At 51.1% G+C, this 26,584-nt stretch overlaps 1 protein-coding gene across 4 annotated transcripts; it reads left to right on the plus strand.

Annotated features, from left to right (window-relative positions):
* The first annotated feature begins 1,808 nt into the window (after positions 1-1,808).
* Positions 1,809-26,584, plus strand: VEGFA (vascular endothelial growth factor A). 4 transcript variants are annotated; one of them, XM_084622678.1, is made up of 8 exons: positions 1,809-2,739; positions 9,406-9,457; positions 14,588-14,784; positions 16,894-16,970; positions 17,462-17,494; positions 20,550-20,621; positions 21,726-21,857; positions 24,168-26,584. In XM_084622678.1, the coding sequence occupies exons 1-8, from the start codon at positions 2,674-2,676 to the stop codon at positions 24,187-24,189; spliced, it is 651 nt and encodes a 216-aa protein (XP_084478804.1). In that variant the 5' UTR covers positions 1,809-2,673; the 3' UTR covers positions 24,190-26,584. The 4 variants fall into 4 exon arrangements, with proteins under 4 accessions (XP_084478804.1, XP_084478805.1, XP_084478806.1 ...); XM_084622679.1 differs by having other exon boundaries at positions 20,550-20,603; XM_084622680.1 differs by lacking the exon at positions 20,550-20,621 and having other exon boundaries at positions 24,168-26,583.

Consider the following 26,584-nt stretch of genomic DNA (forward strand, 5'->3'; position numbering starts at 1 on the left):
ATTTCACCCAAACCCAGGATTGTTAAAGTTATGGATTGTTTGATTCACAACAACATTCATCCATAAAAAAGCTAATTAAAAAAAGTCTGTTGAACTTTACACAGAATAAGGAAAACTGTGCAGGTCTCCCTCCCCATAGGCCCAGCTGTCTGATGTCCATGAAGAGCGATGCAGGGGCCAGGACAGGAGGATGGGACTGCATATAGGAATCTGCACAAAACATTGTTGGAAAAGGTCCAGAATGCGGGACCTTTTATTTTAGCTTTATTTAGAGAAATATCCTACCCCCTTCCTGTGGGCTTGTCAGCCTCTGTGCTCCCTGAGGCAATTTTTGGCAGCGACATTTAAGGGAAAGTCCAGTCATTAGCAATTTGCTGACTCGGAAGGGGTCTTTGTAACAATTAGAAAAAAGGAGGGAGTCTTTTGCAATGTTTGAACAACCCTCCCGCCCTGTTGCAAGCAGGACCACGGACCCTCCTCAGGCTTCTACAGAGCTCTGACCTCTCCCCCTCTGCTGCAAATCCTGCAGTGCACACAAGGAGCCCACCACTGCAGTTGCTAGAGGTGAGTCAGTCCTTACTCAGACCAAGTCTTAGACCGGATCAGCAAGACTGAGCCCCCAATTGGTGAATGCTGCATGAGACAGCAACACAAAAGGGATTCCAAGATAAAACAACAAAAGGAAGAGCAAATCGAAGAACTACAAAGGGAAATAAAATGATTTTTTTGTGTGTGTAAATCGAAGAACCACAAAGGGAAATAAAATGATTTTTTGTGTGTGTTTTCCTCCACCAGCAGGTGCCTCTATAGAGTCAATGCTTCTCTGTATCATTGCAGGCCTAGTGGCACGGTACTGGAAATAAACTGCTTTCTAATATGTCCTTCCCCATTTCCACCCCCTTCCCCTTTCTGCACTCTGTGGTGAAGTCAAGGAATTTGCCCAGGTTGAACATGCAATCTACCCCAGTGCCAGGAGGCAGGAGATCTATAGTTTAACACATGCAAATTGTTGCAAGAAAAAGGAAGGATAAAAACAGTATTCTCCAAAGGATGAAATATTGTGGGTGGCAGGAGTGAAGGATCTTGACTGGGGAATGTGTGTGGGGTCCACATTTAGTCTACACAGATTTTTAACCCCCAGGAAGCAGATTGAGGTTTGTCTGTCAGAAGGGTCCCCACAGCACACCAGTGTGCACCCACAGGTCCTTTGAGCTGACACGAAATCACACAGGCCGGAGGGAAGTCAAACCTATGGGCGAGGAGAGAATGCTCCCTTACCTAGATGCTAAGAGATCATAGGATGTTGGGGTCAGAGGCCCTTTGGGGATTAGCAAGGAGGAGATAGTGCCCCCCCACGCCCCCATGCATTTGGCTTTGGTTTGGAGCCAGCCCCGTTCACAAGGTGAATTCTGATTTTTTGAACACGTTCCCACAGGGGCTGACAAAAGGGGGAACGCAATCGTGACTTGGGGCTGGGGGGGGGAGGGAAAATGAAAGCGGCTGGGGGCCCTGGAACGGATCCCCAGTTCCTCTGGCTGCAAGCGATTGCCAGCACCACACGACTCTGCAGCGGGCTTTCGGAAGGAGCAGGATGTGTGCCAATCGCAACGTCGTCGTCCCCCCCCCTCTCCCCCGGCTGCAGAATTGGGCCCCCTGGCCGAGGAGGGAGGGGAGGAGGGTGGAGCTGGGCGGGGCTTAGTAAGCTCTTCTGAGTCAGGAGCGGAGCTAGCCGAGCAGTGCAGTTCCAGTTGCAGAGGGAGGGCGAAGCGAGGCAGGGAGAGAAAGAGAGCGCTGGGCTGTGGCTCTTGCCTGACGTTCACGAGCGAGCGACAGCAAAGTGCAGCCAGACTCTCCGCCAAGAAAGGAGAGCGAGCGAGCCAGATCAGCACAGGAGGGAGCAGAGCAGACTAGGAGGAGCAGCTCTCCCTGTGCGCTGGGATTTGCTATTGGTATTAATTATTATTTTTACCCACTCATTAATTTATTCCCCCCGCCCCCACTCTTACCGGCTTGGATTTTCCCTCCACTCCCCGGCCACTTTGGATTTTGAAAGCGGTGGAAAGAAGGAAAGGGATCCAATCCCCACCCCCCGATCCCTCCCAGTTGCAGGGAGAACCGAACCGGGCCGAGCCAGGGATCCAAAGCGGGGATCAGCCCCCCTCCCCTGAAAGGAAACTCCAGCTTGGGAGCAGCCGCAGGAAACCAACCCGAAGACTGGAAAATGCATTGAAAACTTTCGGGCAAACTTTTTTTGTGTGCGCGCGCGTGGGTTTTTCTTACCTCTCCGAGGGGAAATCTGTTACAAATCGGTGCCGTTTGGAGCTTGGATTGTCCCTCCGGGGGTCGGATCGGAACCGGGCCGGACGGAGGAGGCTGAGCTTTGTGCAGGGAACGAGAGAGAGAGAGAGAGAGAGAGAGGAAAAAAAAAAAAAAGCGGGGAGGGTGTCTGTTTCTTTGGCGGTTAGAGAGCCGGGCTCATGGAGGGGTGAAACCCGAGACTGAAGAGTTCCCCCTGGCCGCAAGCTTTGCAGAAATCACCCAGGAGAGCGGCTCCAGGAGAGGGAGGACGAGGGCACGGAGGGGTAGAGAGAAAGGGAAGGAGACAGGCGGCCAGAGAGAGACACAGCAAAAGCTCAGCAAGCCACCCCCCTCCCCCGACCTGCTCCAGGAATCATGAACTTTCTGCTCACTTGGATCCACTGGGGGCTGGCGGCGCTGCTCTATCTCCACAACGCCAAGGTAAGGGGGGGTGAGTGGGGGGCTTTGTGTATGTGTAGGGGGCGCCTTCCCCCTGCCCGGCGTGGTCTTTCCCCCCGCCTGCGGCTGCCACCGACCGTGCCTCGAGGCTGGGAACTCAGGGATGCCGGTGGCAGAGCGAGCACCCCTCGCCTGCCCCGTGCCCAGGCTAGGTGTATGGAATTCACGTGTGCAGCTGTCTCCGCGTGCGTGTGCAAGGGCACGAGTGTGTGCAGTGCCGTGTGTCTCCTGCAGAAGTATCCCTAGGCGCCGCACGCCCTCAGACACAGACAGACAGGCATCCGATGAAGTGAGCTGTAGCTCAGGAGAGCTTATGCTCAAATAAATTGGTTAGTCTCTAAGGTGCCACAAGTCCTCCTGCTCTTTTTTTAGAGAAAGGTGTGTGAGCTACCGTGAACACACACATGCACTTTGAGTGTAGTGGCCATCAGGCACCCTTGTACTTGCGGGGGGAGGTCCGGGATTTTATGAGTTCCTGAAGGAGTCCCGGTTCCCACTCGCTGCTCAGCCTGTGCCCACTCTCCTCTTCCTCCTGGGAATGGGACGGATTTGTTGCCTGTGGAGTTTCGTAGAAGTTGGGAGCTTTATTTGAAATTCACAGGCGGACATGATCCCCGTGCTTGGCCCCGTCATCCCTCCCCGGGCATGTAAGCGGCACGCTGACTTCTTGCATCAGCTTCTGGAAGCACCGTGCCTGGGCTGTAAGCCTCGTCCTCTGTCTCCTGACATTGCAAAAGGCTGTTTTGCCCTATTTGTCTTTAGTTAGATCTCTCGGGCATGTTACTGCCCGGCGCTCCGAGAACACCTCGCTGCTGGAAAAACAAATAGAGATCAAAGGGGACAGAATGGATTCTGTATTTCATCCAGACTGATTTGCAAAATACATGTCCCCGTTGAGATTTCAAAACTCCGATTTCCCCCTTCTCTCCCTACTTTTACCCCAGCCTCCATGGCATTCCCAAGGATCAGAAATCGGTTTGGCCTCCTTAAAAAAATACACCTCTTTGTACAAACCCTGTCTCTTTTTAAGGGAGTCAAGTGGGATGTGTTGCCAAGTTTTTAAACGGGTTAGATTGAGCGTCCAGGTGATATGGTATAGGTTGGCTAGGTAGGCATATATTATAATTGGAAGGATAAGAAGAAGTTAGTTTTCTTCTACCATTTGTCTTCAGGAATTTGGGGAGGCCCTCACTGAGGGCCAGGCCCTCCAGTGTGAGAATAAATACCATTTGTAAACTAACCTGCTGTTCACATTGTTTGCTCAGCACTGGCACTAGAAGGTAACTCCTCAATTAGAAGCCATTTCAGATGTAACTGAAGTCTGGCAGGCATCACATGCTTTGTTGCTAGCCTGTTATAGTGCCACTTTCTAGGTGACAGCAGCAGATTAGCCTGCACTTGATAGGAAACCAGGCTTCCCTCCTATTGGAGAGTGTCATGTGCTAAGTTATGGTGATATCACTGGCCTGTCCTTGGCTAGTCTCATGTTAAGGTGGTTTAAAAAAAAACAAAAACAAAAAAACTTTGAGGCCGGCAAATCAGACGGAACCCAAGTCTGGCCATTTTCAGAACACAGTGCAAAAAGCCTTCCGCAAAAGTCTCTCCTCACCAGAGGAGAATAATGACAAGGAACGAAAGAGACAGAGGGGAAAGGTAGGAACAAATAAGGAGGAATAACAGAGTGGCAGGGAAGAGGCATCCCTGCCTCACAGAGTGTTGTGAGGATTAAGGCATTAAAGATTGTGAGATGCTCCTGCGATAGTACAGACGTGGGAGCCAGATAAGTGCCTAGACAGACAGACCGCCAGGTTCCTGCAGACAGACGTGAGTTCTGCCCTTATTTGTTTGTCGGTCGCCTACATACTACGGTGGTGGGAACATTAGAAATACTGGTGCTAGACAGATCTCACGTAGGCAGCATTGCGATGATCGTGGGCCTGGCATAAAGCATTACTCTGTGTCAGGACCCGAGGTTCGCGCTTTGATGATAATATTTTATCTCCACTGTTTATCAGGCAGTGGTGCTGAATAAACTTATCTACCTAGCCAGGCATGCTGGGGAGAATTAAATAAAGCCTTGGCCCCGGCTCCCAGGAAAAGCAAGGTACAGGTAATGCAGTGCTGCTTTAATAAATGCAGAGGAGAGAGGCTGGTATTCCAGTGCCGCTTTAGTAAAGGCAGAGTTATAATTACTCATTCTTGAGGCTGTTAGTAATATTATCACGACTTGCAGGGAGGCTGGGACAGTGGGAAATTGTGAGTTGGTGGCTTGGGATGGGCGGTGCTGCTGCAGGTGTCCTGCTTTACTTGCAGGGAGTATCCTTTGTAATGAGGGGGGGGGGGGGAAGAATGCAGATAGAATACCACCCTCCTCAAATGTTAGCCAGCCCTGGCCCTGCCACCCTGTCCCCACTGCTCTCAGGGTCAGGTGTGGCCAGTGGGTTTTGGGAGAGGGTACACTGACTTCCCCACAGCCCCTTTCCCCTTGAAAACAGGGAAGCACAGACCGGCCCCATCATTTCTTTGTTCGATGGGTTTGATTCTAAACTGCAGCCTCCTAGGAGTGACCCCAGGGAGAGAATATCCTGGGAGCCCGAGCTCTTCCCTTCCTGTCGTGGAATGTGGAGAGCCTTGGGTACACCAGCTGTGTTGCCATAGGGGTCCGGCAGTGATCAGACACTGAGGGAGGGAGGGAAAGAGAGCCTGTGACTAGACTGTTAATGATCTCACACCGACCAGGCTCCTGCTTTTGGTGTGTCTATGAGCCAGGCCACACTGGAAACACCAGGAGAACTAACTGCCCCAGCCCCTTCCACACTGAGTAGACAGGCCACAGCGGGTCATCTTCCCCAAAGCTGCTTTTCGCTCTTGCTCTGAGAACAAACTAACAGGAGCAAGTCTTGGGAGCAAAAAGGGGGATTCCGCACTGCCATCCCAGAGGATCTCTAATTCTTGGACAAACCCAGATTCTCTTGCCCCATTCTGCTCTGTTTCAGAGGTCCCCATGCTGTCTGCCGGCAGCTTGCAGGATTACTGACCTCTCTCTGCATGTACAATGGGGAAAGGTTGCAGTAAAGCCTCCCCCTTGCGTAGAAACCTCTGAGAAGAATTTCTAGCGCCTAAGACTGAAAGTGCCTTAACTCCCGTCCCAGAGTCCCTCCCAAAGTGGCTGGATTGTTTGTTCCAGCCCCAAACAGTTACAAAGCTCTTTTAATGAGCCTGCAGAGATTAGGGGGAGGGGAAGGAAGAGAAAGGGTTGTGGTGGGGGGAACGATTGAATTAACCTTTTCTCTTCCTCAAGAGAATAACTTGCTTCGCATTAGAACTGGATCCCTCAGCAAAGCAGACAGGAGACAGAGAAGGTGCAAATACAGACAGGGTGAGTCAGGAGCTGACTCTGTGTTGGGGAGTGTTTCTCTGATTTCAGACCACAAGTTCTCAACAACCTGCAAATAGCACAGAAGCTTCTTCTTATACAACCCCTACCTCAAGGCGATATACCTGCCACTAACTCAGGGACTGCATCCATGCCACAGAAAAACATGGAAAGCAGTCATATTACGGAAATGATGAGTAGTTCCAAAAGCCAGTAGAGGAGAGAGAGCCCAGGCAGCATGACCTTCAGGCTCCCACCGAAGGGCACTGGGCCTTGTTGTCCCCTGAAGGGCTCTTCTGCTTTTGTTTTCCAGTTGCCCCTTCTGTGATACATAGCCACCTGGTCTAATATGAGGCAAGCTGCCTTCCATCCAAGCAATGCTGCCTCAACAGACAGTCTCCATGGGTAGCAGTGATTGGAAAGGGAAAAGGAGTGAGAGAAATACGTGAGAGTGGAGCAGGGCCTCTAGGGAGACATTGTATTATTAATAATTCCAGAAGCCCTCCTAGATCCAAAGGCAAGGAGTGGAGGGCCTGCTGTGAAATCACCTTCTTTCCGGGCCAGTTGGTAGTCAGGAGTGGCATCTGGGGTTGATTTCAGGCACGCACAGCAATCCAGTTCAGGTGAATTCCCAGACTGTTGTATGACTTTTAACATGTTTGCAGACTTCGTTAGCTAGCAGTTTGCACATGCGCTCCCACACCTTGATCACAGTAAAATCATGGGTTAGAGTTTGGTTACTTCCTAGAATGGGTAGAATAGCTGCTGCTCCAGGTGCTGGTTGTGGGATGGTGGGTTCTGCTGAAGAACGAGCTGTGGGCTGTGTTGCAGGTGAGGAGTGAAAATGTGCTGCTTACACCTGTTTCCTGACACCTGCCAGTGACGTGGGGGGCATGTGGCAGGGGAGGCCAGTGGCCCCAGAAAGCGAGTAGGCACAGCTGAGCTGTAAAGGTGTTTCCAAGGCAGTTCTCAGTAGCAGCCAATGGTCATGTTCTGCCTGATTCCAAACCCTACCCTAACAGTACTTCTGTGCCTTGTAGATTGAACAGACTGATCTGGCTGGTGATTTCCTTCCTTTGCTAGGGCACAGCTGATGCTTTTCTGTCCGTTTTGGCCCTTGGTCTTCAGGCATGGGCTGGTTCTGGAGGGCTGCTGCAGCCTCTGCCTCCTCCATTTTGTTTGTACTGTTGCAGTGACCTTCACCCTTCAGGAATGACAGTGTTCCTGGGAGTCCTCTTTTAAAGCTGATATCACAGCCCTAACGCCGAGCGAGGGCAGATAGCGTCTCTTCCCCAGTGGGGAATAGACCCTTAACTGGGTGACTGAAGGCTGGATTTGCATATTATACCTAGGGCCAGGAGCTTATGTGCTTCAATGGCGTTGGGAGGCAGATCAGCAGAACCTTAGCTAGAAGGAGCTATACACAGGCCCTAGGGAATAATTGGCAGAGGGGCTTCTTCTCCTGCTTTGGAAGCTCCATCTCCTCCCTCCTCTTAAAGCTGGTGGTGCTAGGTTGTGTGTGGGTCTGTGTGGAAGCATATAGGTAGCTGATCTGTTTGGCAGGCCTGACACTGTCCTGGGCTGGCTGGCTCCAGTCCCGTACCTGGTCATTTGTGAGATGACAGTGATTATTTTTTTTAAAAGCCTAATACGATCAGTGATAAATAATATATTGCGTTTCTATACCACCACTCATCCCAAAGCACTTTAATACAGCTCCACTGAAATGCAGCTGTCTCTGGAGTGGAGGACATGTAGATGGCAGCACATTGCACAAATAGTGAGTGGGTGTTTTTGGTCAAGGACAGCAGGGTGAAGTCTGCCTTATGGAAAATGCCATCAGAGTTATAATGCTCACACGGAGCAGACAGGAGCTGGGTTTTTAAGGTCTCACCTGAAATGTAAAACGGTTTTCTAATAAAACACTGTAATGCTTTCTCTCCAGCTCTCCCTCTGGTTGGGGGGCAGGTTAGTTAATTCCATTAGTGCCTGTGTCAGCTACTCAGAAGTGTCTCTTGTCACTACAAAAACAGTAGGAGGGGGATTTTTTTGATTAGGAAAGTGTGACAGAGGGAGCTCAGGGGCCTAGTCTTGGTTCTGTAGCACAGAGGCTATGGCCCAGATCTGTGCCCCCACTGTGCTGAGGTGCGCAATGTCCTTCATGCCAGGGGGAGTGGGAGTGCGCAAGGGTAGTTTTGGGCAGTTACTATGTGAGAGAGTGATGTAACAGTTAATCACTCTGGCAGAAAGCCAAATATCGACAGCCAACCATCGCCACCACTCAGCGGCAAACATGGTAAGAGCAGAGATGACCTTTCAAACCATGAGACTTTTCTCACCCTCCTTCTCCCCGCCACATAATGCCAGCTCAAATGATTTACCTTTATAACAGAGACTAATTTAGGAGCGAGAGGGGAGGTAGAAAAAATAGGGCTGTTGTCCCTTTAAAAGCAGTACCCAATCCGTCTGCACTTGCTAGCCTGCTTTGTAACCTAGGCCCCTTTTTGAAATACCTTCCACTAACTTTCCTTGGAACATGAACGTGGACAAATCTCCTAGCGTATTTGTCATGTCAGCGTTAGAAGGTCACCAATGTTGTTTTTCTCCCCCGCCCAGATTCCCGCTCTGTTTTTTGACCTTAATAATTCGAAATGCCTTTGAGCAGTTAATTTCTCTGTGTTCTTTTTTAAAGTGATGTTGCACTAAACCAGATCTCCACCCACTCCACTCCCAAGTGCCCTCTCTGGCTTTCTCACGCATACACATGCTGGGGTGAATTGCCTTTGCCTGGATGCTGTGTCTCTGCCCCCCACACTCCTTTTTAAGCCCAGGCCCAAGGTGTTATTTTTATTTCATTTTCTTCTGCTCTGGAGGAAAGAGAAGACAAAGGTTTCTCTGTGCTTGTCTTGCGGTCACATGGGGTGGGGGGAGGGGGGGAACACTTCCCCTCAAAGCCGGCAAAAGCCTTTACTAATAACTTCTCTCCGCATGCAACACTTCTCCCTGTAAGGTTGTAACAGGGAAGTCAGACATGCTCCTTTGTGGCTGCTTTATTTTCCGAGGGGAGAAGAGGGTTGGGATGGAACTAGGGGGGCTGGAATGCATCCAAAGGCTACACTAATGCTCCGAAACACTGTTGCTTCCAGTGGCATTGTTACCGCATCATTCTGGAGCTGGAGGGTAGAACCCTGGGAAGCGGTTCAGCTCCCTAACCGCCCCTGGGGACAGGATAATTACTTTGGGTTTTGACTAATTTTCTATTATCTTTGCAGTTGTCGCAGGCCGCTCCGACCCTTGGGGATGGGGAGAGGAAACCCAATGAAGGTAAGCGGCTTGCCTCTTTCTTCTCAACAGCTACAGGGCTTACAAGCAATTAGGAAGAGCAGAAGCTCTGGGAGGTGGGGAATGGGGTGCTTTGGGGGAGACATTGAGCCAAGCTGCTGGGAAGATCCTGAGGACCAATACTGCCACCTTCTGGAAAGCAGGAGCAACGTGTGCATATGGGCGGGGAGGAGAGAATAGGACTTGAAATGTGAGACCCCAGATTTAACCCTTTTGTGGCTTCATACTAGTCAGAACTGCTCTTTAATTTGGAAAGCCCTTTTGCGAAACAGGTGGGCCTGTCTGAAGAGCAGACTTTTCCCTTCCTTCATCTTTTCTGGAGACATAGAGGGACACTGGCTGTATCAGTCCAATGGAACATATTGCGGAGATCCTTATGAACCCGTTGCAAATTTCCCAGAATGCCCCCAAACAAACAAACAAACAAAAAAACCCCCACAATTTACCAAAAGCTGAGTGGCTATGAATAGTTCCCTAATGTCACAGGAAGGAGTTTGTCATCTTTGCTGCCTGTCTCCCTCTTCTCTTTCCCATGCGCACTCACTGTGCCCTGCTCAGTGATAAGATCTGATCATCAGACAAAGGACCAATCAGCACCTGGATCTTCCTGAGCCAGTAAGATAGCTCATCTTAAAAAAGAAGAAGAAGAAGAAGAAGAAGCGAGGGCTAATTTTCCAGACTCTCAGCCAGATCTCTTGGAAGGAGGAGAGGGTTGCACTATATAGTGACAAACCTAAAACACATTCCCTTTTGCTCTGTTTGAGCTAGCAGGCCTAGAGAGTGTATTAGTGGTACCATAGCCCAGTTAATTCAATTGGGTTCATTGCTGGCAGTCTAGTACCTGTGGGGGTACTAGGTAAAAGGAAGTGAGACCTTGGTGCTTCTCAAGTCATTGCTATCTCAGATAACTCCAGCTGCTCGAAGACTATAATGGGCAGTAAATCAGGTGTTTGGACGGAGGGCTGAATAAATCTGGGTATAGACTAGAACTGCAGTAGGCACCAAGCTATCAGATGGCAAGCTTTGGTAGCCCACTTCTGACTTGTGGGACCCCTTATATTTTAATGGCTCAGCTTTCTCTCTGTAGTTCTTGATTCAGACTGGGGATTACAGTGCTGTGGACTTTGGAGCAGTAGGGTGAAGTGACCTTCTGTGCCACATCTCAGACAGGGTTACCATTCTTTTCCACCTTCATGCTGGAGAAAGCCACTGTCACGCTGGCAATGGTCATCCACGGCCCTAGTTTGTCTTTATCCTCATCTTGATTGGCATGGCCTGGCAGGTTGTGACCCTTGGTGTTATTCCCACAGAAGGGCAGCAGGGGGCTCTAGCAGTGCACCTAGGGACTGAACCCCTCCCTGCCACACTCAGTTTCAATTTCAATAACTTTATTGGCATGACAAGCCATAGGAGAGTTGCCAGAGATTTCCAGCAGGCTGGATTTGTCACAAGGTGTCCATTTTGCATTGTCATCCATTTCTGGTTTGCTGGCAGACTGCCCCGTGAACAGTGAAAGGCTCATTGACTTCAGAGGAAGCAGGATTGAGCCCACTGCAAGGCTCATTTTCGTACCCAGACCCTCTGCTAGTAGTAGAAATGAGTGGCAGCTAATACCCTGGTCTGTGCCCCCTTTGTGCTCCCATCCATCTTACTGGTGAGAGGAGGAGTTCAACGGTGCCTATTGTCCTGGAGGGTTCTTACTTTCCACCCACTCCTGGTTCCACATCACAAGAATGGTGATGGGAAGGGAAGAGAGATTGGTCTATTGATTGGAGCAGGGGGACTAGGAATCAGGACTCATAGGTTCTATTCCTAGTTCTGTGATGCAAATATGTCTATGGTTAGCTCAGGGTACTAGAAATCATGAGTCGTATGTTATCTTCCTAGCTCTGCTTCTGATTTGCTCCGACACCTTGGGAAGTCAGTTCCCATTCCTTCCCCCTCGCTCCCTCCCTGTGCCTCTGTTTCCCCCTCAATGCAATGGGGTGATAATACTCAGCTACTCTACAAGGGGAGTCATACAGCTTCATATTTCATAAAGGTCCTGGGACGAAAGGTCATTTTGTTTCTTTGGCTTCTTCACTGACCCACCCACTTCAGCCAGGATTACATCTGGGGACCTGATCCAATTTGGGGACTATCCGTAATGGTAGACCTAGCCCCCTGCTGCTCCGCTATCCTTCCACATGATTTTGTGGCACAGGCCATTGTAGAGAAGCCAGACAAACACTCTTTGTTTACTCCACGAGAAAAGATTTTTCTGGTATAAATAAAGGAAGCCACCAGCTCTTGTGGCTGCGCTTTTTATTTTTAAAAGAACAGTATGTATATATAGCTGCTCAGCCAGCGATGGGCACAGCAGTGAACCAATCACAGACCCATTCTTTGAGCACCACCCTCTTTTTAGCATGTTTCTCTCCACCACTCAGCTCCAAATTTGGGCTTGATCCTGCTAAGTATTGAGCACCTTAAACTCAAATAAATCAATGCATCTAGCGAGATCAGCCCCTTTGTGGGCAGGATATTCTGATTTAAATTTGGGTACAGATTCCCCTCCCCCTCTTCAGAAGCTGACACATGCTCCTGAAAATAATCTTTCATATTCAAACACCCAAAACAGCAGCAAGTAAAGGCTGCGGCTTCTATTGGAGATTTCTTCTGCGAACATTCTGGGTTTGGCAGCACCCTGAATCCCCAGCACTATGGTCAGGGCACTGCTGAACGTGTAAGGACTGGAGACTTTACAAATGAAACAAAAGACTCTGCAAAGGAAACTACAAATGCAGTTCTGAAACCAAACTATAGACCGCAGTCACTGGCATGATCCAGCTGCTTGGTGCTGTTCTGGCAAAGCAGTGTATTTGGAGTCCACCAATAAACCTGGCCTTAGAAATGGAATCGCCTTCCTTATGTTGCTAATAACCCCTTAGGTTATAAAAAAAACAAATGAATTTTTAAAAGCCAAGTGTATTTTTTCACCATTTATGCTGTTGGTTTTCCCTTCTGACACACTCAGTTTGGACAATGGAAGCAGGCTGGTCAGTTTCACTTTAGTTTCCAGTCAGTTTCAGTTTCTGCCTGTCATGACTAGACTAGCACATGCAGTAGTGTTTGGTTGGCACATGTAGCCAATCCCTCCCCCACTCCCCCACCCCCGCACAGATCCATCCGCATTTTTATCCTGGACTTATTTGTATTGCGACAGTTCCCAGATCCTTAACGTTCGGAGGGTGTGAATAATCAGCAGTGCGCCTCCATGCCTGTCTCTGGGCCTGCGTAATTTCCCAGGGGCTAAATTGTTTAAATCTACCGTATAGAGGTAGTCTCTTTTTAAGGTTAAGGTCACCCTGAAAGGGAACAAGAAGAAGGAAGTGACAGAGACAAGACAGGGAAGGAGATGAGAGGCAGGCTTGCCAAGGAGAGGGGGAATGACTCTTCTGGAGGAAGAATGCTAGCAACCAGTCCCTGTCTTGCCGGTCACATTTCCCTTCCCTGAGCCACTTTCCCTTTTAATAGGTGCTTGTGCTCTCTGACATGTTCAATTCCTAAACAGATACTCCTCCCACTCGCACCCGCTGCCAGCAGTACTGTGACACTCTCAGCTCTGCATGACCTAGAATTAACTTTCAACAATTAACTGTGGGCCCTGAGCTCAGAGCCCTGCAGCTTTTATATTTTTGTGGCAAAATAACCTTTATGCTAGTTTGTCACAGGTTCAGGCCACTCCAGAAATGCTTAGTAGAGACCATTTTTTCCATGATGCAAGCAGTTTGTGCTTATCACATGGGGTTATCGACCTCACCATTACAGGACTGTGTGCATACAGTGCAGGCGTATCATTCTAATGGAGAACAGCACAGGCCAGCCACTGTCTTCCTATGCATACACTCTCCCTCTGCTCTTTGAAACTTCCTCTCTAGAATGCATGCTGGACTATAGGGTGCCGTGCATTTGCTATCCGCAGAACAGGGCTTTGTACGTGTATTCATCTATCATCTCTTTAAATCTCTCCACTCCTTGACCAAGCGATGAGATCAGTCTTTGGCACCCGATAGGGGAGCACTGGGAAACACTTGTGAAATCAGAGAGGGTCCCAGCACCTGATGTTTAGTTCGCTTGGGTACTGAGAGTGAAAGGGAGGAAGTAAAGGCAGATCTGCACCACACTCCACCTCATTCTGGTATGTGGCCCAGTTATTACCCTGGATGCTGAGAGTCATTGATTCCTCCACTCCATGGCCGACCCTGGATTTCCTGGACTGAGAAACTGTGGCATTGCTGAGAGGTTCCGGGGAATTAGGGACTGACACTCTGGCAAATGTCGTTAACAGGCAGTGTAGTGCTGCAGAAGGTGGCATATTGGAACGGATGCTCTGGATCTGACAGGCACGCTCTGGGTGGGTGGACAGGAGGGTAGACTGGGGGAGGGACAGCACGGAGGAGTGGGAATGCACTTTTAATGATTCACACCCATTCTCCTTCACCCCAAGGGAGCTTCTGTTCCCAAAGATCGTCAGGGGTGGAGTCTGTCCCCTCTCTTCTGACCTTTTGGGAGTCACTTCCCACATTAGCTTATGGCATTCCCAGTGTCCATTGGATGAGAATTTGACACTTTGAACGGGGTGAAAGATAAATCCTACCAATGACTCACCCCTACCCAAAACCATCTGTTTCAGTGTCAGGTGCTTTTTGGCTGAGCTAAGGCATTTAGTGGCAGGGCATCCGATGGAATGTGTCAGATAACGGGGGAGGCAGGTAGAGGAGGCATCGGGGCCAGGTGACTTAGATCAGCCTAGACAGTTATCTTCCCACTTCTACTCAGAAGCAGCGTCTAATTCAGGCAAGAGCCCCTCTTCCCCTACTGAGTTAACAGGTTATCTGGGAAGTTAATTTGCACCAGTGTGGGGCCCCCTCAGCTTGGTGGGGTGAAGATGAGGGACTCTGTACTGCAGAGGCAGATCAGGGCAGCAGGGGCCCCAGCAAAGGGCAGAGGGATCAGTAATTGCAACTGCTTCTCTCATTTTAAGGGGAAGGTGTGAGTGTTCCCAGGCCGAGCTGCTGTTAATTCATTCCCTCTCTCTCTCTCTCTCCATCCCTCCCTCCCGCCTCATAGTTATCAAGTTCCTGGAGGTCTATGAGCGCAGCTTCTGCAGGACAATTGAGACCCTGGTGGACATTTTCCAGGAGTACCCTGATGAGGTGGAGTACATCTTCAAGCCGTCCTGCGTACCCCTGCTGAGGTGTGCGGGCTGCTGTGGTGACGAGGGCCTAGAATGTGTCCCCGTGGAAGTGCACAACGTCACCATGGAGGTGAGGGCATGGCTGGAGAATGGGGGTAGCGGAGGGGAGGACGCCTCCTGCCCTTGGGCATCCCCTGAGTCACTGTAACTTGCTCGCTCTGAGGCAGCCGAGGAGGAGAAGCCTTGTCTGGGAGGGAGGCCTCTACAAAGAAGGCAGATGGGCCTCCCCTGGAGTCTTGGGGAGGGGAAAGGGGGGTGGTCAGTCTCGTTTTTAGCCAAAGGCTGGTGTGATGAGACATTGCTTCGGGGGTCTGATCTCCCATGGCCGCACCAAGCAGATTTAACAGGAGTTGCTTCCATTTAAGGTTAAGGGGAGAATCCATTTTCTGGGTCAGTGGAGTTAACTTGCTAGCCACAGACAGAAAAGCTGCATTATAAAGGGAGCGCTTCGAATGACTTCCTGGTGTGATCTCGGAGGCCGGGTAGGGAATCTTCCCAGCCCCTTGTGCCACATTAACTCTTGCTTTGGTATTTGTATCAGGCAGCACTTGCTCATAAGGCGGCTGCGTGTAGTGTGAAAGAGGATGCCCTCTCTGATCTCTCTCCCCTGGAGAGTGTGTCAGGCCAGCCTTTACCCGCGGAGCTGGGGATTTGGGCCGTTAGAGCCAATGGCCCAGCAGGGGTGGGAAGGGGCTCTAAGAAATGCTGCTGCTGCAGTGTCAAGTGGAAAAGTCTCTGTGCTTTTGTTCTGAAGCTGCTGAATTTAGTGCTCAGGAAGGTCAGAGGCTGGCCGTGTGGGTGAAGGCCAGGCGTACGGCAGGAAGCTCTCTGTGAAAGCATTCCCCATATCGATCAGCCACTGCAGCTCCGCACTGGCCGGGTTCCCGCCTCTCCCCCACGCAGCAACGCTGAGGCCCTGAGCCTGACCAGCACTGCCTCTGCTCTTCCAGTCCTGGGCTCCCCATACACAGCTCCTCACTCCTGACCTGCAGCCTTCCCCCACCCCCGTTCCAGCCCTGGACCCCTCAAGCAGAGACTGTAAATATTGCAGTGGCTTTGTGGTATGGACAAGAGACCATACGGGACTATGTTGACACCAAACACACTCATTATGCTCATGACCTGAGCCAAATTTGACATTGTGTGTTGAGAACCTTGCATTATTATTTATATTTGCGCAGCAGCTCAGGTTCCAGTCGGGATCGATGACCCGTTATGCTGGGTGCTGTAAATAGGGATGCATGTTTCTTCCTGCCCCTTCACACTGGACTCACCAGAGCTGACCGATGTGCACATGCATTGAGGGCAGGAGCACATCAGCAGATCTCTGCCGGAAGCACCAGTGCTAGCGTCCCAGCTGGGTTCATGATGAGTGCAGTATAAATACAGAGGGTCAGATCCGTGGCTTAAGTGACTTCGCTGGAGCTGCACTGATTGACACCAGCTCAAAAGCTGGCCCTGCAGGGATGATTCTAGTACTGAGTGCAGGAATCCTGGCTCTGCAGCACTGAATGGTTCACGTCTTGATACGCAGTGGCTTTTATTCTGCGTGAGCAGCCTGGGTGGAGTGGGCGACTCAGGGGATCAAGAGTTTGCTCCCAGGGCCTTACACCTGGAAGGCACCAGTTTGAATTCAGGATGGGGCAGGAGCTCAGGAGTGGGCTGTGGCATCTTGGTTTAAATGCCTCTCTTGTTGGTAGGGACTGAAGTTTGTCTCCAGCTGAGGGCAGTTTTGTGGCTGCTGTGAAATCGGCTGTTTTCTTGTCGGTCTTAGAGGGGCCTGGTACTGACAAAGCAAGTGTCGGCCTTTAGAAGTGTCACTAGGGGAGAAATCTATGGACAGGGCAGCATGGGGGAAGCTTGCACAGCTGCCCTTGCTCCTGTACCAGCATCCAGGGCTGTCACTCTGCACTTTTCACCAGCACCAGCTCCACTTCACATCTGAAAAAATAAAACCCTAGGCTGAGCTTGGTGCTGCTTCCTGCCAGGCAAGCAAAGGGCTCCACTGACCAGGGGGATGCACCTGGAAGCACCATTAGGAGCTCTGGTGCCCTCCTCAGAGAGACAGCGGGGGGGGGGGGGGGGGCTGGGAATGTTTCTTCTGTCTGTGCTTCTTGGCAGAGATGCCGATCCGCCCCGACTGGCCCATGATTGTGACTCTCTGTGTCTTTCCTTCCAGATAATGAGAATTAAACCCCATCAGAGTCAGCACATAGTGCACATGAGCTTCTTACAGCACAGTAAATGTGAATGCAGGTGAGGATGGAGCCACGCTGGGGATCTCCAGAGCACCAGCTGCCCTCAGAATGCACCTGCCCACGGGGAGCCGGCCTTTCTTTTTTACTGGCATTGGGGGTTAGGGACCCTGGCCTGGGGCTGCAGGTCTGCTCCAAGCTGGTTCGCAGAGGGGCAGCTGGGCTGGGGAGGAAAGGGTCCTTCGCTAATGACATCACCACCTTTCTAGAGACTGCTGGGGGGCTGGAGGAGAGTACGGGGGAGGGCTGATGATAGCCCATGTCCCATGGAGCCCCGTGGCTGCCAACGGGTTGCAAATGGAGGACAAACCCCTCCAGGGAGGCCGCTCAGCCAGTCAGGATAGATGGGGCCTATGTGCCGAGGGCACAGTGGTGGGACTGCTGTCCTTGGGGGGATAAGGCGGGGCTGGGATGGTGAAGGGGAGGACAGTACAGTAAGGGCCTGCCACTGGCTCCCTTCTAAGCCAGCATTTGTTCTCTCTTGCCCTGCAGACCAAAGAAAGACGTCAAAGCTAAACAAGAAAAGTAAGTGACGAGCCTTTTCCTCCTTTTTCTTTTGGTGGTTGGCTGGTGGTTTATTTCCCCCTCTTTGCTCCTTTGATAGCAGGAGATGCTCAGATTTAGGCACTGTTTCTTTAATAAACAAGTGGTGCTGTTAGGGGGTTGTATCCTGAATCCATTCCAGGAGGGCACAGAAATCCAGTTGTGGTGGTTCTTCCTTATTCTAGACTGCAGGAGTCTGCTCCCTGCCTGACCCCCCATGACAGTGGCTCCCTGACACATTACATAGAGCATCAGAGAAATCCTGGAATGGAGTTAAGTGCCACTCAGGAATGGATTCTGGTGCAGCACCCGGGTGTTGCTGTGGTCACTGGCAATCGCTGCCTTTCTTTTTCCCGCTGTTTTGGTGAGAGCTTGCTGGCTTCTTTCGCATCAGCTTGCATAGAGACTCTTTCAGCAGCCAGACTATCCATCTCAGCTTTGGTTCCTGGCAGGGCCTCTCTCTCTCTCTGAACAAGAGCCGCGCTTGGCCTCAGGAAGAGATTGCACTCGAGGCCTGGTGGAGGGAAGGCGAACACTATATGGGGTTGGACACTGCTCATTGAAAGGGGGGTGGGAGAAGGAAAGGAGCCACTTTAGCTTGCCTAGCAGCATGTGGGAATGTTCCTGGCAGAGGCTTTAGCGAGAGGTAGAATCTCAGTCAAACTTATGGATTTGCTTGGGCAGGTGATTTGCACAGAAGGGGTCAGGGTAGAACCTTTCCAAAAACGGTCACGAAAATTACCCTGACGCCATCTGCTCTCAGCGACGATAACAGACAGGGAGGAATGAACGATCCTGCGCTCACCCAGCACAAATCAATACATAAAGAGGAAAGCACGACCCCTCCCTGGGAGCGGGAGAGCTGGACTGCACGTGGCTGGGGTAGCGGCTCTGCACAGTGCCAGCGAGGGAAGTGATGGAGCTGGGGCTTGGGGAGGTGAGGCAGAAAGAGAGAGAACGAGAGAGAACACCCTCCTGGTCAGCTGTGCAGCCAGAGTTGCTTCCCTCCTTCCCTGGAGTTCGGCTCATGGTTCCATCAGGCTGACGTTCCCGAGGTTCCTTCTCTCTGGACTAGTGTGTGCAGTGGTGGTTCAGTCCGAGTGACTTTGTGCTTTGAAGGTGTGAGAGAGCTGGGGCCGTGTGAGCGCTGGTGCCGTACGGGGTGGGCGAAGCAGCCGGCCTGCTCCCCTGTGTTTGTGCAGCGTTCCCTCTCCGCTAACCTGACCCGCAGCACCTCCCCTTCTCTATGCCATTCCTGCACGCTAGCGACAGTTTGGTTTGGATCGGACTGAAGTCTCTGTTGTGCTTGATGCTTCCATCCCTCCCCCCACCCCCCAAGTACATTTGTCCTTAATGTCTCTCTGTAGTCTGCAAGGCATGGAAATCTCCCCCAAAGGACATTTCCCTCCCCCCACCCCCCCCACCCCACGACTCTCCTTGTGTTCCTGGGACGCTCTCTTTGCTCGCAGCTAGGAGAGAGTTTGGAAGGAAATGAACACTCAGTTGCTGGTGCCAGCAAACAGGCTTGAACAGGGCCCAAGAAACGCCCTGCCAGTTACCCTCAGGGTCCTCCCACCCCCTCTCCTCGCCCTTCTCCACCCAGCCAAGGTGGACTGAGCTGGGGAAGGGAGGGAGGAGGCAGAGCTGGGGAGGAGGAGGGCTTCGGTGCAAGGACTCACTCGACTGACAAACCCTGGGACTTTGTCTAGTGTCTCCGTGTCACATGTGTCCCTTGCACTGGTGCTAGTGCAGCTGGAGGGGCAGAGCAGGCTGTTCCCCTGCTCTGCCGTCGGCAGCCCGATCGGTGCCGGCTCCTCCCAGACCCGCCTGCCAACCACAAGCGATGGATGGATTTCGAAGAAGAAGGTGTAAAATGAGTCAGTCTCTTGGCTCCGTCCGCTCCTCTCTTGGGCAGCGCCAGGTGAAATGGGGAGGGGGAGGTTTGGAAACTGCTTGGCTGGCAAAGAGAGGTCTCTTTCCCCTCCCAGGTGTCAGAACTAGGGTAGGCCTCTTCCTCCTTCATGCAGAGCCGGTAGGAAGCTGCCTGTGGGTGGGAGCCCTGGAGCTCCCAGCCATGGGCTGACAGTCAGGAGCCAGCCAGCAGCAAGGATGAGCAAGTGAGTGACTCAGGTTCTGACTCCTCCTGCCCCGCTGCTCACCTGCCTGCAGGAATCACTCACTCGATCTGCCCATGCAGCTGCCGCAGCAAAGGGAAACAGGTTGGGTGCCCGACGTGCTTAGTGCTGCAGGGTCCTGCCCCCGCAAGTAAGCAGGCTACTGCCTATGCCAGGCTGCCCCTGGCTGCCATGAGGGCAGTGGGTGCGGGGCGAAGGGCTGGGAGAGCTTTGACCAAACACTTCCAACTCGTTACCCCTCAGTAGCGAGGCTCGCATGGCAAAGCATTAACACAGGGCCCCTTCCCTCAGGGAAACCCCCCTGCCCTCACGGGGCAGCTTCCACACCCTGTCCCAGCACGTATTAACCCTGACCCGGCTGGTCACCGCGGTGGAATTCTCTGCCGCACCGACGTTCCCTTTGGAATACTGGCGATGCAGTTTGCCTTGCACATCTGGGCATGTCTGGACCCAGCGCTTTAGTTTATCAAGGAGGAGGGGAGTTGCTCTGTTCTGATTCCTTCTTGTCAGTCAGTGATGGACGCTCTGTTGCTGGCCCTCCCAAAGTTTGGGCCACGCTTACTGAGTCTCTCTGCGCCCCTCCTCCGCCCGGAAAGCCCTCTTACCCTTGAGGCGGTAGCAGCAGGGCAATAGGATGCTGGGACTGGGTCCAGGCAGCCTTTGATTTGAAGGGCTCTTTGCCCCTGTGGTTGTGGTGGGGAGCGTGAGAAAGCCAGTGCGAATGGTGTGATGAGCACATCATCCCAGAGACCAGTTCTCCAGCCCTGCCCTGGGTGTTTCCCCCTCCCCCCAATGGACACACATGGCTGTATTTTTTCCTTTCGGTTTTCTTCCGTTCTCTCTCTCTCTCTCTCTCTCTCTCTCTCTTCTGGTTTTTTTTTTTTTTTTGGTTTTTCTTCCAGAAAATCAAAGCGAGGAATGGGGAAGGGGCAAAAGAGAAAGCGCAAGAAAAGCCGGTACAAACCGCTCAGCTTGTACGTTTGTGTCATGTGCTCGTAGACTCTGTCCCAAACCAATCAGCCCGCTTGCAGCACACTCAAAATCTCCCCCCTTCCCCTCCGAATCACTGGTGGGCTCCTAGTCCTGCGGGGAAGCACTGGTGGTGGCACTGGGCAGGGGTAGCACAGCTCAGGGCAGGTGGCTTTTGCTTGCTTGGCACCTCCTCTCTTTGACGAGCAGCTGTGGTCGTTTCCGAGGGCACAGGAACGTGGTGGCTGGGCGGGCTTGTTGCACTGCAGTCGCTCCTTATAATGCGCCTGTGTGATCCCCCTTCCCACCTTGGCTTCTGTCCTCCGCCAGTCCCTGCGGCAAGGCGGGCAACAGGAGGCTGGCCTCAGCTGTGCATGTGCGTGTGTGTCTGATGAAAACACGAGCCTAGGGGAGCAGTGGAAGTGCTGGGTAACTTAGGGGGGCTCTCTGCATCTGCTGGATTTGGTGGCTTCTCTCTCTCTCTTGCTCTCTCTCTCTCACTCTGATTCACACAATTCTGCATTGTAAATTCACACCCTTTCTCTTGATAGTCTCTCAGGTGGCAGGTCTGGAGTGGGCTGGGGGCTTAAAGAATGAATTAAATCCCCCAGTCCCCAAGGAAGGACAAGACAAAACTCGACTGTAGCAGCAAGGGGCAGGGGTCTTCTCTCCCCTCACTGCACAGTTGAGCCCTGCCTGCCTCTCCAGGGGAGGAGAGACCACAGGGGTTTAACCGACTAGCTGCTGGCCTCTTTGTAGCGTGGACATTCCATTTCAGGGGCCCGTTGCTAACACAGCCGTGGTCAGGGAGGTTCTCTCGCCTCCCTGTCCCCCGTGCGGATTGGACCCAATGCGGGATTGGTGAATACCGTGCTGAGAGCCTGTTTTCTGTCTCTTTACACTAATGCAAGTGGGTGTTGTCGCAACTAGGTTGCGGGCCTGTCAGAGCGCTGCCGTGCGAATCCGTCAGCCAGCGACGCTCCAATGGGGCCGTGTGGGAGCTGCGGGGAGGGGGCAGGGGATTGCTTGGATGTGTAGGGTGTTGCATGTGTATTTTCTTCCTGCTGAAGCGCTGTAGCTTAGACTTCTTTCCTTTTGCCTTTTTGCAGTCACTGTGAGCCTTGCTCAGAGAGGAGAAAGCACTTGTTTGTACAAGATCCCCAGACCTGTAAATGTTCCTGCAAATTCACAGACTCACGTTGCAAGTCGAGGCAGCTTGAGTTAAACGAGCGCACTTGCAGGTTTGTGTCCTGAAGGATGAAAGAGAAACACCCAAAGAGAGAGAAAGAGAGAGAGAGGGAGCTTGCTTCCTGCTGGCTTCTGGCACCAATGCTCTGTGGTCACTCCTTTCCTCTGTACTAAGGGCCACCTTGCAATGGAAAGGGGACAGCGTTTACCGTTTGTCACAGGCCTGCTGTGAGCTTCGAATGTGCTGGCAGGGATCGGATGGGACGCTCCCACAGACGGGGCGTTTGGGGCCAGCGTACCCACTAGCAGGACACCCTGGTGGATTTTGTGTTGCTGTGTTAAGCAGAGAACGAGCCTGTAACCCCACATACATCCCAGTGTACATACTGCCCATTGGTTGGTTTAGGGAAGGCACATGGCTCCTCTTTCGCACTTTGATTAGACTCCCCCTTTTGCATAGACAATGTATCCCTTGGTATATCTGGAGGGTGACTCTTTCACACCCCTCTGGAGAGACTGGAAACAGTCCAGGAAGTCCTCCCTTCCCCTGAGCCCTCCCCCACGCACCCCTAGAGCCGGCAGTTCTCCTGACCCTCATGCTCCTAAATGCCAGGGAGAGAACTCTTGGCCTGTGGTGTGCATACAGCTCCCTACCTGCCCTAACAATGAGATGAGAGCATGTGAGGCTGTGCCACGAGACCTGGTGTGTCTGTGGGTGTGTCTGTCTATAGTTGCAAAAAGAAAAGGAGTACCTGTCTATAGTGTACACAAGGCAGGGTCACTGTTTCTGGCTGCATGTATGATAGGACTACAGAGAGACAGTGTGGTCTGGGTCCATCCAGCTGTCTATGCTGCGTGAGTGTCTTCAGCCTACTTACGTCTTCTCTATCAGTCATAGCTATAGCTGGAGACAGACCTGCATAGAAACTGTGGGCCAGATCCTCAGCTGGTGCAAATCAGTGTCGCCTCATTGACTTCAGTGGAGCGATGCTGATTGACACCAGCTGAGGATCCTGCTGGTGTGTGTGAGAGAATCTTTGTATAGATGTGTAAAAGGAACTGCTAAGGACCAGCCTGTGGCTATAAACTCCAGCCTCGATTCACAAAGATTCGGTTCCCATAAGAGGGTGTCAGGCTGTTTCTGTTGGGGGTGAAGAGGGCAAGGGGCTATGAAAACGAGGGTCCTGTGTGGCTAGAGGCTGGAAGCTGAGGCATCTTGTCCCCTGCCTGGTGGTAGTTTTGTGGTTGACCAGCGTCCGTGTATTACAGCCATCCCTGGGAGTGAGGTGCTTACATCCCGAAACCATCGTGCCATCCTGCTTTGTGCCAAACCCCGGGAAGCCCAGGCTTCTGGTGCTGCCAGGGCTTGTGAATGCAGAGGAAATTTTTTTTTGAGGGGGGAGGTGTAACCTGAGCGGGAGAGTGACTGGTGCTATGGGCAGAGCTGAGCCAGCTCTTCTTGAGTTACAGAGAGTGAGACCAGACAGCTCCCTGCCCTTGACCTTTATCTCCCACCACCTCTCTCCCCCTCCCAGGAGCAGCTGGAAATCATCCCCTCAGAATTCAAGGGTGGGAAATATTCCCAAGTGAAAAAAACAAAACAAAAAACCCTTCCTGGCTCGAGGGATTATTAGTCTTTCTTGCCAAGCCCTCCCTGTGGTGGGGTGAGTGGCATGGTTAGAGGTTTCCAGAGTCAGTGCATTGGCCGGGAGCGCAGGATGGAGCCATGGGAGCGGGTGATTTAGCTGTTTCCGGATTTAAAGCTGGTTAAGCTGAAGTTCCTCCCTCTCTCCCCGCTGGAGTTTCTGAAGTTGGGCCCTACGGGGCAGGGCCAGCTCTCGTTTCTCCTGCTGCTTCCACAAGTGGCTGCCGCTGTTCTCTGGCACTAACCCCTGCTCGCAGCAGCTAGTGGAATGAGACGCGCTTTCCTTTCATCTTCTTGCCTGCATGAGGCTGTTTTGGCTGCACTGCTTCCAACAGGAACCACAGGCGAAGTTGGGAGCTGGGCTGTGGGGAGTGTCTCTGCATGGGTCGGCCAGTCTCTGTGCACATGAGTTGGTGTGGGAGTGTGAGAAGGGGCAGATGGGAAGCAGGGTGGGTTTTAAGGCTGAGGAGGGAGAAGGTGCTTTTCAGCTGTAATTCTGTTCCTAACTCACCCCCAACCTAAGAACCCAGGGGACTGTGATTCGGCTGGGTTGATATTCTCAGTGATTTTCTCCCTCTTCCAGTACGGGACGAATCACTACCTGGGTCCCTGTGGTGCCTTTGGCTTATCCCCACAGAGCCGCAGTGCGGTCTTGAACTTGTCACTGCCCTCCCTGCCACACAAATGTAACCTCTTTTCTCCCTCTCCTGCCCAGCAGATGTGAAAAGCCGAGACGGTGAGCAGCGGAGAAGAAGGGGGGAGCAGCCCTGTTTCTGGAGCTTGATTTCTTGCCTGGATGGGAAAAGAAAGAAAGGAAAAAAACAAAAACCCTAATCCAAATGCACCCTAAAATGAAGGATCGGTAGAGCACAGCACTTTCAGTACGGACGATGGACTCCGGAAGGAACATTCCCCGAGGCACCCGCCGCACAGGATTCACCTTTGGGTTTTGACCTGTTTTATTTTATTTTTTTTTTCTTTTCATGCTGCTAAATAACAGAGCCAGGAAGACTATAGGGGTGTATTTTATGGGATTCCCATACAGACGTATATGTAGGTATAAATATATATATACATACATACATACATCTATATATGTATATATATTTTAACCACATCTGTATGTGTGCGTGTGCGTGTGTGTGTGTACGTACACACACTGAATTTTTTTAACATTGCTAATGTTATTGGTGTCTTCACTGGATATACTCGACTGCTGTGGACACAAGCGGGCTACTTGGGGCATAAGAAACAAGCTGAGACGGGACTTTAACGAAAGCGCTGGGTGTAGCCTTCTTAACTCTGACTGACTCGTGCGGCCGCCGCTGTTTCTGTGTTGCGTGGGCCGTTCCACAAAGCCCCTTCTCTTCCCTTGTGCCGAGGAGGAGAAGAGCCAGAGAGGAGGGGCAGGGGATTCCAGAGAGCGGTGCCTTGGGGTTTTATGGGTCAAAGGTCAAGGAAACGGATTGGCACGCTGGGCCCTCTACGTGGTTGAGGATTCTTTTCCCCCTCCTTCCCTCCAACCTTCGCCCCTACTCGTCTCACGACCTGCCTTGCTGGGACACGGGATGTCAGTGTACGTTTTGCGTTGATTTGACTTGCTGTAGGAACTCTGCCGAGGGTAGAGCCTGGCCTTAAGGATGGTGGGCAGCTGACGCACGAACCGTTCCCCTTGAGGAAGTATCCCAAGAAACTAGATTTCTCACCCTGATGGCTGCAAAACGACAGATGGGCCTGCAGGGCGCTGAAGCAAGAATGGGGACCCGTGCATAGCCAGACAGCACGGTCTGCTCTCCTCATGCACAGTGCTGCCACTGAAGAGCGTCCAAGATGCGGATGGAACATTTCTGGAAAGGGATATTAATCAAAAGTATATACACAGTAGGGGTGTGTGTGTGTGTGTGTGTGTCTGTATATCTAATTATCTGTACTTATTATATATATACAGTAAAGATTTTCAAACGTGCCTAGTGATTTGGGGTGCTTTCATTTTTTGGGTGCTTCATCTGAGGCCTGATTTTTCACCTCTTCTCAAAACACCAGGCCTCTTTAAGGAGGCTCACGTTGGGTACCCATCACCTCAAATCACTAGTCTCTTTTGAAATCTTGGCCATCTCTCTCTATATCTGTAATATGCACCAGTATGCACACACACACACACACCCCCGCACACCAATGAGTGTTTGTATGTCTATGTGGATATATATAATCCAGTTCTGTGATTAAAAAAACAATAATCAAAAGGATACTTGGTTTGTGTTAGAATGCTGCCAGCCACCACCTGCAATTGAACTTTCAACGCCTAATAATGTACCAAATGAAAGCGTCCCAAGAGACAAGGCGGTATAAAAACAGACTCCCCACAAGTGACTACTAACCACTAGGAATTCCCCGGCCCGCTGATGGCTTTCAGGAGGAGGAAGACACGCGGGTGTGCCTGCATCCATCATGTATATAGTCACGCTGCGTCGTGCTCAAGACAGAAGCTTCTGAGGCGGGAAGAGAAAGTGTTTTATATACTTATTTAATATCCCTTTTTAAATTAGAAATTAAACATAATTTAATTAAAGAGTAGGGATTTTTCAGTATTTCTTGTTAATATTTAATTTCAACTATTTATAAACCATACCTCCTTTTTTTTTAACTGATTGTGTATAAGTTTAACCCTTCTATGCCCCAACCCATCTCCCCAATTGTTGGCAGACTCAGTAGCATGTTCTAGGTAGTTATTTAATTGAGTTTCTCTAACAGACACCCCTACACATTCCTATTGAGACAAGGGTTAGATATACATCTACATACTATATATATATTTGGCTGTGTGTGTGTGTATATATATATATATGTCTATGTATATGTGTGATTCGGATTAAATAGACGCTACGATTTTTTTTATATATGTAAAAAAAAAAAGGAACAATAGAAAATTCTACATCCTGAATTTCTCCTTTTTTAATTTTAATATTTGTTATCATTTTATTTATTGGTGCTACTGTTTATCTGTAATAATTGCGGGGAAAAAGATATTAACAATACATATTGTGTCTAGTGAATTTTTTCAAGATATTCCGTAGTACATATTTATTTTTAAACAAACCAACACAAAAGTACAGATATATCTTAAAAAACAGCTAC

The sequence above is a fragment of the Lepidochelys olivacea genome (assembly GCF_965140295.1).
Source record: "Lepidochelys olivacea isolate rLepOli2 genome assembly, chromosome: 3".
Classification (NCBI taxonomy): Eukaryota; Metazoa; Chordata; order Testudines; family Cheloniidae; genus Lepidochelys; species Lepidochelys olivacea.

What these genes read in the sequence shown, in the direction of transcription:
- VEGFA (XM_084622678.1), top strand. Translation starts at nt 2,674, where the DNA reads ATGAACTTTCTGCTCACTTGGATCCACTGGGGGCTGGCGGCGCTGCTC. An exon ending in GGAGAGGAAACCCAATGAAG is followed by an intron (nt 9,458 to 14,587) that starts GTAAGCGGCTTG and finishes CCCGCCTCATAG; the next exon opens with TTATCAAGTTCCTGGAGGTC. An exon ending in TTAAACGAGCGCACTTGCAG is followed by an intron (nt 21,858 to 24,167) that starts GTTTGTGTCCTG and finishes CCTGCCCAGCAG; the next exon opens with ATGTGAAAAGCCGAGACGGT.